Source organism: Lissotriton vulgaris, chromosome 7 (genome assembly GCF_964263255.1).
Source record: "Lissotriton vulgaris chromosome 7, aLisVul1.2, whole genome shotgun sequence".
NCBI classification, from domain to species: Eukaryota; Metazoa; Chordata; class Amphibia; order Caudata; family Salamandridae; genus Lissotriton; species Lissotriton vulgaris.
This window is the reverse complement of record NC_141695.1, coordinates 266,464,557-266,481,276: the sequence shown is the minus strand read 5'-3', so window position 1 is coordinate 266,481,276 and position 16,720 is coordinate 266,464,557. Positions and strand designations below refer to the sequence as shown.

The 16,720-nt window shown below is 42.7% G+C and overlaps 1 protein-coding gene across 1 annotated transcript; it reads right to left on the bottom strand.

Annotated features, from left to right (window-relative positions):
• Positions 1-310: 310 nt before the first annotated feature.
• LOC147701347 (zonadhesin-like) lies at positions 311-16,163 on the bottom strand. Its single transcript, XM_086930049.1, has 4 exons — positions 16,038-16,163; positions 13,448-13,505; positions 6,537-6,587; positions 311-1,704 (listed from the first exon to the last, which is right to left on the bottom strand). The coding sequence occupies exons 2-4, from the start codon at positions 13,485-13,487 to the stop codon at positions 989-991; spliced, it is 807 nt and encodes a 268-aa protein (XP_086786175.1). The 5' UTR covers positions 13,488-13,505; positions 16,038-16,163; the 3' UTR covers positions 311-988.
• Positions 16,164-16,720: the final 557 nt, after the last annotated feature.

Sequence of the window (16,720 nt, the reverse complement as noted above, 5' to 3'; positions counted from 1 at the left end):
AAAACGAAATATTTATTTTTCAATCCACTTTGAAAGAATGTTCAAGTTAGATGAACATATTATTGAAAAATGAATCTGGTTAGCCAGCTCATGTGTTTAGCCACTTTCGTAGTGTCTAGTGAGAACTATAGTATATATTTTACTACTAAAGACTCAAAAATTCCAACATGCATCCTGTTGATCGCCAAAAAGCCTTGTTTTTAATAATGTATCACACATGAGCTGGAGTCGTTAGATGTTACGAGTATTGTTGATAAAAAACACGAAAGTGTGACTTTTAGTCGCTTTTTTTCTAGTTTGCTTTCTAGTTAATGCTGCACACTACAGATCTCTTTCAATGACTGACACGGCTGTGGTCATGGGAATTTAATATCTTAACTCTTAACCACCAGTAAACAAATGGTCCCAGAGCACTTTAGCATTTACAAACACTGCAGACGTAAGGCTTGGAAAAATCATTTCAGGGGTGGAGAAGAGGAGAGAGCTTTCTCTGTGGCACTGGTGCAATGAGATATTTACAGGCGAGGTGGCTATGTGAATATGTGGGCATGAATGAAAAAGGAATTTACCATGAGTTTGAAAAGAATATTGAGAAGGTAAGTTCAAATAGGTAGGTATAAATGTATTAGATTTCATGGCAGATCTAAGTACCTGGTAGATATATATGTATAAATGTATATTGTCATGGTACTTATATGTGGCGTTATACATAGTAAAACTGTACGTACCCGTAGAAAATAGCGTTCACAATATTTTTTTGTCCTCAATATTTTTGCCACAACATTCTGTCCCATGATATTTGTGATATTTGTCCAATCAGTTATACTCCTAATCTCTCTTGTAATTTATTTAACTTGAAGGTCCCTGCAATATAATGTTAACTCAGTGATTTCCCTTGATTGCATATTGGTGAGTTTAAAATTGTGAATCAAGTATGTTTGCATCCTAAATAGTGTTCAGAGAGCTATAGGTACATAGTCTCACCCCTTCATGAGGAGGTTGCTCTAGAGCATTGCCTTGGAAGTACACACGCGTTCCCAGACTTCACATAGCCCTTGTCACAGACGCACCCAGACACACATGGCCTTACGCATGTTCGTGGTGGATTGCTGTAATTATCACATGTGAGTGGGCATGCAGAGCCACAGGTCTCATAGTGGGCGTTTTTGTTGCAGGGACAGTCCTTCTCAAGGACACATTCAATAGAGTTTAAGGCATATCCCTTATTACAGAAGCATCCGTTCTTGCAGTCCTTCGTGCAAGCTTTTACAGTGACGTTATTGGCCACATCCTCACAGGTTCTCCGACATGTGCCACAACGATTGTATTGCGAATTCTTCTTGCAGGGACATTCTTTCTCTGGGACACATTTACCAGATTTTAAGGCATAGTTGCCTTTGCAGACGCATCCTCCAAGGCAAATCAATGGGCACGCCTTTTCTTTCCTGAAGACCATGTTGGCCACGTCTTCACAACTAAATTGGCAGAGCCCATCGCATTCCGTATATTCTGCGTTCTCCGGACAGGTACAGTCCTTCTCAGGTATGCATTTCCCATTCTGTAGGACATATCCAGGCACACATGAGCATCCTGGTCTGCAGTCTATTTTGCAGCTCTTAGGTAGCCCCATGCTGGAGATATCCTGGCAGGTTCTTTGACAGGATCCACCGCAGGATGAGTACACCATGTTCATGCCACACTTTTCTGTAAGGGAAATGACAGCATTGTAATAGATCATTTTTACAATGTCCCAATGCACTGTGGTTTCAATGCATTCTAATAACAGGCTCTGAAAGCAATATGTATCAGGTTTAGTACAATTTGGCAACATCTGAGAACAGCATGGTTTCGACTGACAGAGTTCTAAAGCCTCAGACCTGAGCCGCATGACATACAAGAAGTCAGGATGGGGCAGTAGGATGGTGCACTGCAACAATATGCACGGAATCAGCACCTGGATTGCTAGCAAAATGAAATATAACCATTTGTAAGTGTAAACGAATAGGCAAATGGTTTCTGTGGATCGATTAATTTTGTTTCTTAAGGACAGTTGTACCATGTATGTGTTAGTGTCCTTGATGGGACTGTGCCTTTGGCTTTAGACTGGACCTAAGTTACTTCATGACAGGGAGGATTTTCCACCCATGCATTTTGACCAGCTGCGTCCGTGCGGGTAAGAGCGGTCGGACCCGGTGGGTGGGATTTGGACATGCGACCACACTGTAAAATTATTTATTTATTTAATTTCCCCTCACAGTCGCATGTTGTCATACCCCCTCACCCAGCCTCACCGCACCACAGCTCTTACCTGCACAAGCCGCGGCTGATTTTGACACAAACTCAGATGTACAAACACTTGTAAACCTGGCTTTGAGTCAAAATGGTGCGCCTACCTGACAGAGGTGTATCAAGGAGAAATATCTTCTTTTCTCCTCGTTACTTCCTCTGTCCATTTGTGCTGTATTAGACGGCACACACAGAGAGAGAAATATGCCTCTAAGGATCGTTTTTGTGCAGGAAGGTCTCCCGTCCTGTACAGAGATGATCCTACCCACAATGCTGGCACCCATGCCCAAGGGTGCTTGCCTTGCCTCCAGGTAGCCACAAGTGCGTCAGTGCATAGAGGGAGCTGAACAGCGCCATATGTTGGTAAATATGGAGCAATTTTTTTAGCTCGTTCCTGTCAATACAACGCAGCTCAGCAACTTGTTTTGCTGCGCCTCGCTGCATGAATTATTCATTCTTATGGCACAGATGTTCACTCATATGCCCTAATAAGATAATTAGTAACTGAATCCCTGGTGTGGTCCTGCTGAGTGGTAAAGAAGGTGCTATCCCGCTGAAGTCCATGTCGTTTAACCTCGATAAAAATGTAAAGAGTACCTGGAGGGTTTGGGACACTTGGAGCGCAGAACTTTCGCTGTCAGTTCTGAGGATTGTGCAGCAACATTTCAAAAGAGTATTTAGCCCCTTAACCCTTTATCTCAGGGAGGGCTAACGCTCCACGGGTTAGGGGGCGCAATACTTTCTTTTAAAATGTAACGCCCCCAAGAATTTTGCGGCTAGAGCAACCGCCCCTGTGGACCCCCCACGCTACGCCACTGGAATTGTGACATGAAATTCCAACCACGTGCTTCACATGCCTAAGTCTGTGTTTTTGAAAGACAGTATTTCTTAAAAAACTGAACTGCTTAAAATAAAACCAATTGTCTGACGGACTTTGAATTGTTTCAGTGCATAGCTATTCCCTAATAGCCATTTTTGAGAAACCACTTCTGTACTGAAATGGTCACTTGAGAAATTGATTAAAATGCAAACCACATCCAGGGCATCATTTATGAAAAGTGATGCATCGCTACATGAAAATAGCGATGCGTCACTTTTCATTGCACCCTCCTTGCGACATGCTGGATGCGTCATATTTACACTATGATGCATCATGTCGCAAGGAGTTACAGATATGTCAGTATTTCTGACGTATCTGTAGGCGCAAACATTTTGCATTGCTGGAGTGTGTGACAAAAGTGACGCAACCCCAGCAATGTGTCCTTTCACATGGGGCCCCATGTGCAAGGGCCTGAGGCAGTCTTATGCCTGCTGTGAGGAAGGAGTAAGATATTGTTGCAATGGCGTCCTAGAAGTGATGCAGAGAAATCTCACAGATTTCACTGCATCACTTCTACGAGGCTTACTTGTGTGGGAATGTGCCCCCTGCATATATTATACCTGCGCAGGTATAATGTAGCGCAGGGGTTTACAAAGTGATGCATCTGCTTAGATGCATCACTTTGTAAATAGAACACAACAGGGGGCATGTTTTACGCTGCCGTTGCGTCACAAAAAGTGGCCTCTTAAATAAGGCCCCAAATTTTTGCTTTTAAATGTTCTCTGATTCTCTTCTCAGATCAGCACAATGTCGTGCCATTGAAATCAATTACATTGAATCTCTGGTGGAAAATGTATTTGTTTTTAGATATTGACTTTGGTGGTGTTTTGGTGTTGCCAAAGACTATATATGCACCTTCCCTGCTGCCGCCCTTTACCACCTAAGCTTTACACTGTTGAACTTTTTGGGAAATCCCACTGGTTCCCAGTCCAGTCACCTGCATGTGTGTCGGTGTTGCAATTAGTAGAGGATGATTATGTACATTGTAACTTGGAGTAATGGGGAAATATTTATGAAGCCGGTCCGAGGCCAGGAAGCGCTTTATTGGTCCTTGTTTGTGAGATGCACATAAGTACTGTATATTTCTACGGCACTACCAAAACTATCCACAAGAGGGTGCCAGATTACCAACAAATGTCACTAAAATAGGGAAAGGAAGCTTAGACATGCCACGAGAGCCACATAAGAGACAGATACCCAAAGATATATGTGTCATAGATGACAGGTAGATTGCAAATAATATGACTGGAGTATGCATTTAAACATGTATTGGTGCTACTCATATTATGTAGCACGTATCGATTTCAGAGCATTATTCTTGAGAGGCCAGAGGTTGGAACTTGACCAGGGTGCACAGTTGCAACCAAATTAGAATGAAACGATATTTTTCCAGCCCTTCTAGTTATAGCCACTACCTCGTGGAGGTATGAATGAGGCACAAGGAGTTCACCCCTAAAGTGAGCGTTTGGAGCAGTCACCTGTCTTGAAGGGGAAGCATCGATGTGTTGAAATAAATATCTCTGGAGAGACCCCTTGGCACCCCATACCTATCCATAGTTCAGCAGGTGCAATGACACCAGGCCGCGCGTGTTTGAGGGGCCACTGCATCCCAGGTATGGCTGTGGTTATTAGAAAGGGATAAAGAACCCGGTTCCTTTGCTTAAAATGACTTGGCACCTAAGAATGCGCGTAGAATAAATTACTACGTGACTAATAATGTTCCTATTAGTTTATGAATTTTAACTGTATAACAAGAGAAAAATGTTTTTATGTATGTAATCTTTATTCTTTAATGCCACAGTATAACTATATGTATTTTGATTTTTAACAATAATGTACTTTTGTAATGAATAAAATAACGTAACGTAAAATCTAGCTTTAATTGCAGTGTGTTTGTTATACCCTCCGTTAATATATATATGTATGCATCTAGGATTGCCTAGGAATTGTTTTTTGCACATGTTTTATCCCTGTCCTAGGAATCGAACAAATATAGTTCAGGGGGCCTTTGCTTTTCTCCAACATTGGCAGCTAAGAACTCCATGGGATTTGCAGTCATGGCTGTAAGTGGGATGCTGTAGGGCTTCCAGGACAGGCAGAGATGAGGGATGGGTGAAATGTGAGGGACCTGAGGCAGGGGATAAGTGTGGCTAAATGGTTAGAGCGGCAGACCCTGATGCAGAGGTCTGGCCCGGGACCAGGGTTCAATTCCCCGCCTTAGCGGGTCTTGGGCTCAAATTTCCACGGACCTGATATTTCTCGCCTCGGTGCCTATTCCAATCATGGAGTCCCACTCTGCAACTCTGGGCAATAGCTTGCTTAATCTCCACAACGGCCCCAACAGCGCTAAGGGTGCCTGGCCTCCACCTTGGGGGTGCCCAGGAGTCGACGCCTCACAGAGAAAGCCAGGATGGGTTCCACAGCGGTATTCGTACAAGCGCCTTGAGACCCATGCAGGTGAGTAGTGCGCTATACAAGTATCAATTTACAATTTTAGGGGATCTTGCGCTCTAGGTGCACTGTGTGAATGGGATGATGGCGTTGAACCATCACAGAGATCAGGTCCAATGTAAGTGCAATGAGGGCACATTCGTTTGTCATTGAGCAGCCTCTTGCCTACTTGCTTTTCGTCCACAGCCCCGGCAGTGAGGATACAATTTCATTGTGACATCAAACAGATTCATTCATTCAACTAATATGAGTGTGGAAAGATATTACAATCTAATAAAATAAGAGCATACATTGATTGCTGTACCCAGAGTGTTATATACTGTCAATATTTTCCTACACCACTACTCAAGGAGTGGAATTACCACAACACATTGCCAAAGGTGATACTGGAGTGAGGCCAAACCCTTTGCCTTTGCCCAGACAACTCACCTCCTCCCATCACCCATCTCCTGCACAGGGTTCACTCAAAGTGAGATTGAGAAAGGTTTGAGGAAAAGAAGCCCAGAGTCGATTTTATAAAAGATACCGTCGCTGAGCTGCACAGAATCAGTTGCAGCACAGACAGACAGACAGTTCTAATCTAAGAAAGAGGGACAAGTGAGGAAACCAGAGTTCAAAGTCAACAGGTTTAGTAGGGAATGAGACCACCAGTTACAAGCAATATAATATTAATAAAAGCAAAAGGAAGAAAGATCCGCGCAAATTTGGTAAATTTAATTAGACTGAATACAATGATGAGCCCTCGACAATGACTATAGCCCTAGCATTACCATCATGTAAACAATACTTTTACATTGATACTAAAAATTGATTCATTCGATCAATTAAATTATGAAAAGATAATCCTGTGAAACGAAACAGGAGATGTCCAGTAATGGATCCCTGCACACAGAATGATACATGTGTGACGTTTACTTACTATTGCCATCACCATCCTGACATTTTACTGTTCCAAGCATCGCAGTTAGCACTGGAAAAGAAAAATTTAAACATAAATGGAAGCATCACGTTGTCGCTTCTCTCAATGCAAATTTCCTTACAGATAATTAAACAATTTGGGATCAAGCAAGATATCCTCCAGTTAATCAAAGATCACTGAGCTAGAATTAAACCAAAAATCAACATGCCATTTAGTTTACTGCAGCAGAGAAAATGGAATGTGTTTGACATCATATTGGACACCAGTTACAAAGTACTGCTCACGAAGGGCCCGATTCACAGAACTAACTTAAGACAAAATCCTAAACTTACTACCATTTTGGTATTCAATGAAGGCACTTACCCATGAATGAGTAAGTGCCTTCTGTGAATAGCAAAACGAGTAAGTGCTCTTACTCATTTTGGTATTCACAGAAGGCAAAATGATTACGGGCCTTCTGTGAGTACCAAAATGGTAGTAAGTTTAGATTTTTGTCTTAAGTTAGTTCTGTGAATTGGGCCCAACGTCCTTGATCTCATCTCAACTGAAAATATCAATATGAAAAGGTAACATTAAAACATGTAGCTTTGATTCACTTATACAAGGGGTGACCTGGTCACTTTATCAGCGAAAAAGTCTGCCACCTTATTGCAGCTCTCTACAGAGGCAGTTGTATCACTTATATTTTCATATGTTCTGAGAGACTTCAGTTTGGCGAACATTTCTTTGGAGGAGTTACTTGCCCTTTCAATTTTTTCTGTATAAAATTTACATCCGGATTTCTTAATTAATGAATGATATAGTTTTAGCTCCTTTTTGTAATTTTCTGTGACCCTAATACAATATTTCTCCTCCTTACTCGCTCCAGCTTTTTACACTTTTTTTGGCCATTATCAGTTCATCATTAAACCAAGGATCTGTTGCATTTTGTCTCCTAGGGGTCCTGGTGCTCCAAGGTGCTATCTCATCTAATGCCTCTGTATACCAGTCTTCCAGTTGTTTATTGGCTAGGTTAATGTCTTTGTCTAATATAAGATTTTTATCCATCAGTGCCTAAGTGAAGAGGTGGAATTAAAATGTTTCCACTTCCTTGTTGTAATTTCCTTAATTGGTTGTTCTAGCCTCTTTCTATAGGCAGACTAGATAATGATCTGACCAAGAGATTGGCCCTGGCGTTCCTACCTCTGTCTCCTTAAAGTTTATGAAAATTGGATCTAGAGTGTGACCCCCTTGGTGTATTTGTGTCTCTAATCTTTGTGCTAAATTCAATGTCAACATGTCCTTGCATATTGGGCGAGCTTCTTTGTTCTGCTTGTTTTCAAAGTGTATATTCAGATCACCTACCACCAGAAAAGTTTTGTATTGGAGAACTGGGTGCACACCTTTCTCCTGTAGGCTCGCCATGAATTTTGATACTGAACCTGGTGGGCAGTAGATTAGAAAGCCAGCTATGATATTGTCTTCTGCCACTGATAGGGTAAATAAGAACGACTCACAATTTTCTAGGTCGGCTTGTTTAATCTCTGTTAGAACTGGGGGTCTCTAGTTGGCAGAGGTAGGTACCACTGTCCAAATAGGGACCCTTGCTTCAAGTCAGGGTAAGGAGGAAACATTCTGCAGATAACCCCTGCTCACCCCCTTGGTAGCTTGGCACGAGCAGTAAGGCTTATTGAAGGCAATGTGCAAAGTATTTGTACCAACACTCACAGTAACACAGTGAAAACACCACAAACTAACTCCACAACAGTTTAGAAAAAGAAAGGTATTTAATCTAAACTACACAAGACCAAAACGACAAAAAAATCCAACATAACCAGTTCAAGAATATGGTTTCAAATGAGTTCTTAAGGTTGCGTTAGAATTGTTCACAGTTGCGTCACGCTTTAGCCAACAATTCCTTTAGTTGCAACAAAAATTCCAAGTGAAAACCTGTAGCAGTGAAATATAAGTGATGCGTCATACCTGAGACTCTGGGGAGGCGATCCGACAACCCCGCTCGATGTAGCAGGCGTTTTGCGGTGACTCTGGTCTGTACGGGGAGGGATGCAATACCTTGCGTGGATTCTTGTGCCCAGGTTTTGGTGGAAGCAGCTCGCAAAAGGTACGATGCAACGATATTCGGGGCGGTGACGATGCGCGGCTCAGCGTCGATCTTTTACTCTCGTTGTCCCTCGATGCGATGGCTCTGTGTCGACTCTCACAACGACGTGATGCGGCCCACAAGCAAGTGGTGCGTCGATCTCACCCAGTGACGAAAGGCTCTGCGACGATACTTGCAGCGATGGTAATCTTCCCACACCGGACAGGTGCTTCCCACAAATGAAGGAAGCGACGGCTCTGGCAGCGGCAACAGGCGCTGCCACGATCTTGGCCTTCTTAGCGGCGGGAATTTCCTCGCACTGACTGGGATGCAATCCGCAAGCGAGCAATGCAATAAACTTTGCAGAAAAATCTTTAAATCTTGGTTACCAGCTTCCCACCACAGGTACAGCTTCCAGCGGCACCACAACTGGCCCAAGCACTCTAGGAAGGACAGAGCTCTCTAAGCAGAGTTCAGGGAAGCTGGGAGTGAAGTCCTTTTGTTCCTGGGATTTATTAACAGGGAGCCAGCTCTTCTCAGGCCCTTGGAGATTCCTTCAAGCAAGGGGACACAGCACAAAGCAAAGTCCTTCCCCTCTCCTTGGCAGCAAAGCAACAGCAGGTCAGTCCGCAGAGCAACAGCAGGAAAGTCTTCCTTGTTCAGTTTCAGCTTTCTCCTTGGCAGGGGTTCCTTCTTGATTAAAGGATGATCTAATTTTCTGTAGTCAGGGGTCCTGTACTTATACCCCTAAAAGTCTTTGTTTCCTTTGGGCAGGAGGGCTCTGAGTCCGGTCTGAACCCGTTCTGGGTGTTTCTTGAGCACTTTGTTTTCCTGGCTTCTCTTTTCCTTTCAGAGAAAGGGGCAGGGTCGTCAGTCGCCCAGCAGGAGGTGGAGCCAGCACTGTGGAAGGCAGGCACAGCCCTATTCAGGCCAGGTACTATCCCCTCCCACCACTCAAGATACAGATGTAGTCATTCAGGCTAGGGATGACTCACCAAGCCTCCTGGGGGCTCCCCAGCCCCTGTCACTCTCAAACCAGACAGTCAATTCATAAACAGGCCAAGGCACAAGGAAAAGAGAACAGCAACTTTCTAAAAGTGCTGTTCTCAAACACAGGATTTAAAAACAATCTTTCCGAAAACATGTGTTATTAAATTCTGAGTTCAGGGATACCATACTTTTATGTCCTACCTTGCTCCTATGGGAAGGTATGCTGGTAGCCACTGTAGCGAGCATTCCCCATGATAGCCTATGGGCAAGGTAGCCTTACAATAGTGAAAAACAAAAATGGCTGTAATTCACTTGCAGAGCTTGTCACCTGCACTGGTACATGCTATACCTTTCACATACACTGTGCCCTGCCCAATGGGGTACCTTGGGCCTTTCATGGGGGTGACCAATGTGTACAGAAATTGAAGGGTTGGGCCTGGTCAGTGAGGATACTGACCAGGAGGGCATGGCAGTTCACAGACTGCACCCAGGCACTGCGGTGGCAGGCCTGAGACACCATTTTAGGGCTACTCATGTGGGTGGCACAATCAGTGCTGCAGGCCCACTAGTAGCATTTGTATCACCAGCCCTGGCACACTAAGTACACTTTACTAGGGACTTCTTGGTGATACGAATATGCCAATCATGGATAACCAATTACAATCATAATTTACACAAGGAGCACTTGCACTTTTACACTGATCAGCAGTGGCAAAGTGCCCAAAGCATCTATACCAGCAAAACCGAAATCCAGCACAGCGTCAAAAATACAGGAGGCAGAGGCAAAAAGACAGGTGAAACCACGCCAAAGATGCCAGGTCTAACAATCTCACACTTCATTGTGGATTTATAGATTATAGCAATTCCACTGCCTATTTGACCTTCTCGATCCTGCCTTACTAGCGTATATTCACTAGGGACGCGTCCTGCACATCTGGAGTCTTCAGAAATAGAGCGTCCAATGATCTTTCCCTCAGTAAGTCATGGAGCTCATATTTGAGTTTGGCCAGTGACCTGCAGTTTAGTAATGCTAAGTGCAGCTTGCCCTCTGTATTCTTGTATGTTTTACAAATTAAGGTCAAGTTAGAGTGCTCACATTTTAGTGCCTCGCTATCTACATTTATATTATGCTTGCATGCTTTCTCAGTGGGATTTTATAGTCCAAGTAACTCCTCATCTGAGTACTTAATCCTTACTTGTGGCCCCAACAGACCAGAGGTCCTGCCCCTTGCGCCTGGTCAGGCGCAGACAGGCTTCCCTTTGGCGCGCCGAAACACTCCTGCTGCGCGGCCGCATACACATCGGTTTTTAATAGGGTAGCGGGCGGGAAGTACCTCCTCCGCCTCCCCGACCCGAAGTGATGCTCTGAGCAATTTCTGCCAATTAGAATTCCACAGACACCAAACTTGAACCAGTAATTTCTTCCCATTTGGAAATGACACTTATAAACTGTAATAAGGCAACTGCAATGCTAACCCATGGAAGACATAGGCCTTGCAATAGTAAAGAACAGTTTTTCACTACCAGGACATGTAAAACTTGAATGTAAAAGTCCTACCTTTGAAATACATTACACCCTGCCCTTTAGGCTGTCCTGTGGTTTCTCTGTGGGAGATTTGCATGTACTAAAACGGAATATTGGGGCTGATAAAAGGTCAAAATAGCAGTTTAAAACTGCACACACAGGTTCTGTAATGGCAGTCTTGAAGTATGATTAAAGGGCTACTTAAGTGGGTTGGAGAATCAGTGCTGCAGACCCACTGGTAGCATTTAATTTACAGGACCCGGGCACTGGTAGTGCACTTTACTGGGGACTTATAAGTAAATAAATATACCGTATAGGTATAGGCCAATATTAACATGTTTAGAGGAGAGAGTATAAGCACTTTAGCACAGATTAGCAGTACTAAAGTGTGCAGAGTCCTAATACATGCAGGAGTCAGGTCAGAAAAAGTGGAGGAGGAAGGCAGAATGTTGGGGGGAAGACCCCCTAAGGCTGAAGGTTCTAACCTTAATGATCACTGATTTTCAGAACAGAAAATAGATTAATGCTTCAGTAATGGAACCCTCTTTTAAACGTAATCATTGATTGCTTAATTGAGATGTTAAGGCTTGCAATACAGAAGCATACATTCAAGGGAAGGAGAGGGAAGGGAGAGGATGTGGCCTAAAGGGGACAGGATGAGGCCTAACGGCTAGGGTGGTTGCCTTCAAATAAGGAGAACTGGGTTCGAATCTCGGCACTGACGCTTATCATCCTGTAATTCTGGGCAAATCACTTAGGGCCATATGTATCAACATCTTGATTTGCGATTCTCAAATAGCGATTTTTTAGAAATCGTTATTTGAGAATTGCAAATAGGGATGTATGTAAAAAATCGCAATTGTTTTGCGATTTCTTAATATTTCTTAATTGCGATTAGCAAATTGCGAATCGCAATTAAGGAATACTTTCCCATTCATTTCTATGGGCCAGGAGGCCCATAGGAATGAATGAGAAGTTATTATTCTCAATTTGCAATTCGCAATTTGAGAATCGAAAATTGAAAATAATTTCAAGGGTGCAGTGGTGTCAAAAGGACACACAGATGCACCCCTGAAATAAGCATGGGTGCACATGTGGCGCACGTACATGCCCTGAGGGCATGTATGTGCTTCACAATGCACTTTTTGGTGCTTCTTACACTGCATTTAAGGAGTAGCAAAATTTGCGATTCCTTAAATGCAATCGCAAAATAAGGAATCGCAAATTCTGCGATCCCTTATTTTGCCTTAATACATACCATTTGGTAAAATTGCATTCGGAAACGCCAAAATTCTGCTAATTTCGGTGTTTGCGAATGCAATTTTGCTTGATACATATGGCCCTTAATCTCCTTGTGCCTAACAAAAGAAAATATTAGTATGGTCCTTAGAAACACAACTGGTGCTCATGTAAAGTGCTCTAATACCTTCGTGTCATGTTCGCCTATATAAAACTCCAAAGGAAAAATTTGAAGCTAGTTTCATGATGCATATTGCTGATTATCTGGTTTGTATCTGACATGGGATAGCTTCTATTTTAGAATGGTGTGTCTAAGACTTTTGATTCTTTCATTTATTGAACTTTGTCCTAGGTTTAATTAAATTCATGTATACAAATGATGTTGTAGGCTAATGTTATTTTTGGATTTTGCATTTATGTAGGTCTGGTTACATACAAACACATGCACACACACACACACACATGTGCCTACACACTCAAACACATATGCCTATACACACAAAATATGGCATACAGAAAAAGACTTTAAATCAGCCCTATTCAGCCGCTGTCTCGTTTGAATGCGTCTTCTTCATACATTGGCTTGAAGGCCTGTCTGTCAAGCCTTGTTATCAGCCAATGGCTGTTTGCAGATACTTCATTCTGCTGTCTGTTCTTTCTACATAAAACTCTATAAGATGCTCTTTAGAAGTGTAGGTTTAGTTAATCGATCCTATAATTTTGTTAGCAACTGATTAAAAGGACCATGAAGGGAATTCTGATAAAATGTTGGTAAAGGAGATGAGGGCAGTGCTGTTCCAGAGATCAAGGACAAACTGTTCAACAAGTGAGCAAATATTATCCAGAAGCCATTGCACCAACTCAATAGAATGAGAAAACAATTTAGACGTGTTCTATGACTTGTTAAAAATGGAAAACAAAACTCAAGACCCTCCCAGTGATAGTGCTATAAGCCTCTCAACACTTGCCCTTTCAAGGTGCAGAAGTTGAGAACAAGAGGGCATGTGGCCTTAAATTCCCCTCAACTCCTCAAGTTGATCCTCCAGACTCTCTACTTTAAGCTTGGTTTGCACTCACCTGCTGCCAGCACAAGAAGGAAAGACGTTCTCTTCACCATTCTGAGAGTCACGCTGTCCTGCAAAGAAAAGAAGTTGCATACACATGAGCATTCTATGTGGATTTGTTTAATAAGGCGTGGGTTCATGAGTGACTGAGAGTGGTGGTGAGATATGAAACGGTGCTTGCAAAGTACCTTCAGGATCTAATTATCTTCCTCTCCTACTGCTTGCAAAATAGTATTGTTAACTTTAAGTGGATGTTGATGCATATTTTTCATCCTCACAGACCGAACTGGAAGGGAGTGCCCTCTAATGGGACAAGAGAGCAGTGGCATTTTACAATAATCAGATTTCTTTTGTGCCAAATTGTTCCGTCACTATATAATCTCACTGCAGAGGGATACTTAAGCCATTGTCCCACACAGCTGTGCAATTCCATTGAAAAAGCCTTTGTTTATTATTACTGAGCGCTGAAGTAGAATGGAAGGGTGCTGTTACTGTTGCATATGGAGCCGCGAGCATGTGTAAGGGATCTTCATGCTCGGAGGCCAACTAGAAGTGGCAGGACACAGCAGGAAAGTAAGTGTTTTTTACTCCTTGTTTGGTCGTATGGGGCGAACCCAAGAATGCCATCAGTAGGACCAGAGACAGAAGCATATGCGTTATTCAGGCTGGTGAGAAGAGGCAAAGACAGTCACTGTGAGCTGTCAGTTCAGGGCTATTAACTACTCTCTCTTCTTTTGGATAGATAGAAAATAGAAGCATTTCTTTCATTGGTTGCGGGATACATTATTCAGTAGAAAAGATGAAGGATCCAGTCTAAGAAATTTAAAATCTGAAATAATGTCTAAGAACTAGCAAAGTTGATTTATGATGTCAGAGATGGACAGAATGTTGAGGAAAGGTATATCAATTGGTGATTGGACAATCTTGAAAACACAATGCCAAGCTTGGGTAATTCATCTAAAGCAACATCAATGGGTGAGAACTCTGAACCCGATAATTCAGGCCTGGAGACCACTGGCCCATTGAAGTTGTTGCAGGGCTGGGGCTGAAGCAGCAGAATTGCATGGCCGCTGCCTACTCCCTGCAGCAGTCCTGGATGAGAAGGCAAAGCTTTCCAATGCCCACTCGCACTTTAGTGGACACTTTCAGCCTGCTCAGATGAGGTGGAAAGTGTTTTATGACGAAATCCTGAAAAATTGCCTGACAAAGCACCCAGTAACTCTGGGTCTGAGCAGTTACTTCCCATTGAAATGTACTTGCTCTCTCCCTGTCTCTCACTCTCACGCACATGGATCAATCTCAGTGTCTTTTTAAGTGTCCTTCACTCTCTAATACTCACTCTGTCTTTTGCTTATGTCTTCTTTTTCTCTGTGACTGTCTCTGCTTATCTTCTTTGCCAAAGTGTCTATGCTCGCGGTCAGTTTGGTCCTCTCACCCCGATTTTATCTCTCGATATCGCGCTCGCGTGCACTCTTTCTCTAAAATGGTTCGTACTTAGGGCCATATTATCAAGCCTGGGCGATAAAATTATCGCTGCTTTATCGGCAGGAAACTGCCGCTAAAGTGGCGATATTGGGCTTGATAATATTTGTGATAACTTTATTTCGGTCAACGACCATAAAAGCACAAGCAAAGTATGTACATACAATAAAATACATACATTATTAAGAACCAGCAGTTAAAACATTATTAAACAATCAGTTATCCACGAAAAATGGGCATTATTAAAAATTAGTCACAATTAATCAAAGTGGACCTTCTGCGCCACATACCGTACAAAAAGCGGGAGACCGAGAACACAATAAGGGGGGATGTATCATATTTTAAAATTCTAACGGCTTGAGCACAATGTTTTAGTCCCAGATTTCTGCATATTGGTACCAGCCAGGCTCTCCGGATTACGCTATAAGCAGGGCAAAAAAACAAAATATGGGCAATGTCTTCTTTGCCATTGTTGCAGACAGGGCAGATTACTTCCTCTTGACCTGCCCATTTGCAGGTCAGTGCCCCAAGTGGCAGGCAGCCGTACCTTAATTGTGTATATAGTTTTCTTGCAGGGTGAGGTTCTATTTGATCCAGAAATTCCTCCCTACTGGGCACGAGTTTTACCTGCAAAAATTCCGAAGACAATATGCTGTATGGAATTCCAATCGAGGCTTGGGTTAGATGTCCTTCCCATCTACCATGGGCTTCGATTGGAATTCCATAGAGCCTATTATCAAGCCTATTATCGCCACTTTAGCCGCAGATTCCTGCCGATAAAGCAGTGATAATTTTATCGCCCAGGTTTGATAATATGGCCTTTAGTTTGTCTGCTTTGCCTACTTTACTATTAGGCAGTGTGGTAAAAAAAAAAAAAAACATACTAAAACAATTTAATTAAACGGAGGGCAATTAAATGTAATTACTGAAACGGTGGTTTGAGAAGGAAAATAAATGAGACAATAGCCGCCAATCCTCACGAGGAATTCGCACGGGTTGAATATATTGTCGTAGTTAAGTCACACCGTGAAATGAAGTATTGTGGTTGCAGGCATGGGTAAAAACAACGAATATAAAGACATGTTGGTGAAACCTAAATCACTGCTCGAAGGGAAACATACCTAATATCGACTTTGGAGCTGCAGAAGGTCTTCGTCCACAGGTCGGCTTGAATGAGCATCTTCTTCCTGCTCTGGGGTTTACATAGTCCACACTATTGCCTAAGGTGCACAAAGGTAGTTCTGAGTCATTTCTGATTGTTGCATAATTTGGGGTTCATGTGTAATTAGAGTTGGAGACGACACCCGCTTCCTTTTCCTGGTTTGCGACGCTACATCACTCCGTTGCACAACTTGCATTTCACCTTTCATTGTTTTCAGTTAGACTTGACAACGCCTCAGTCTGTAAGATGAATTGTTAATAAATCGTTCACTTATACATAGAGTGAGATTTGACCCTGCAAAAAGAAGTATTACACTCTCACCTCACATTTTGTATTATTTACTGTATAATTCTGACACCCGCGGAGTGCTTCCCTTAGAATGCATGTTGAACTATTTATATTTCAGAACCTCATTCATCACACTGCTTGTGAAGTTCTTTCCTGCCTGTAGGCATTTATACAGTAACAAATCTGTTTATGCTTTTTCCCCTGCATGTGCAAAGCCATCATGCGATTAAATGCATCGGTGCATGGAACACTTGTACAATTAGTTGCTTCTTTTAATTTTGTTTTATAGTATCATTTTGTGTTTTGAAGCTTTTCCTTTTCTCGTTGTTGCAAGAAAAGGTGTCACAACTTGTG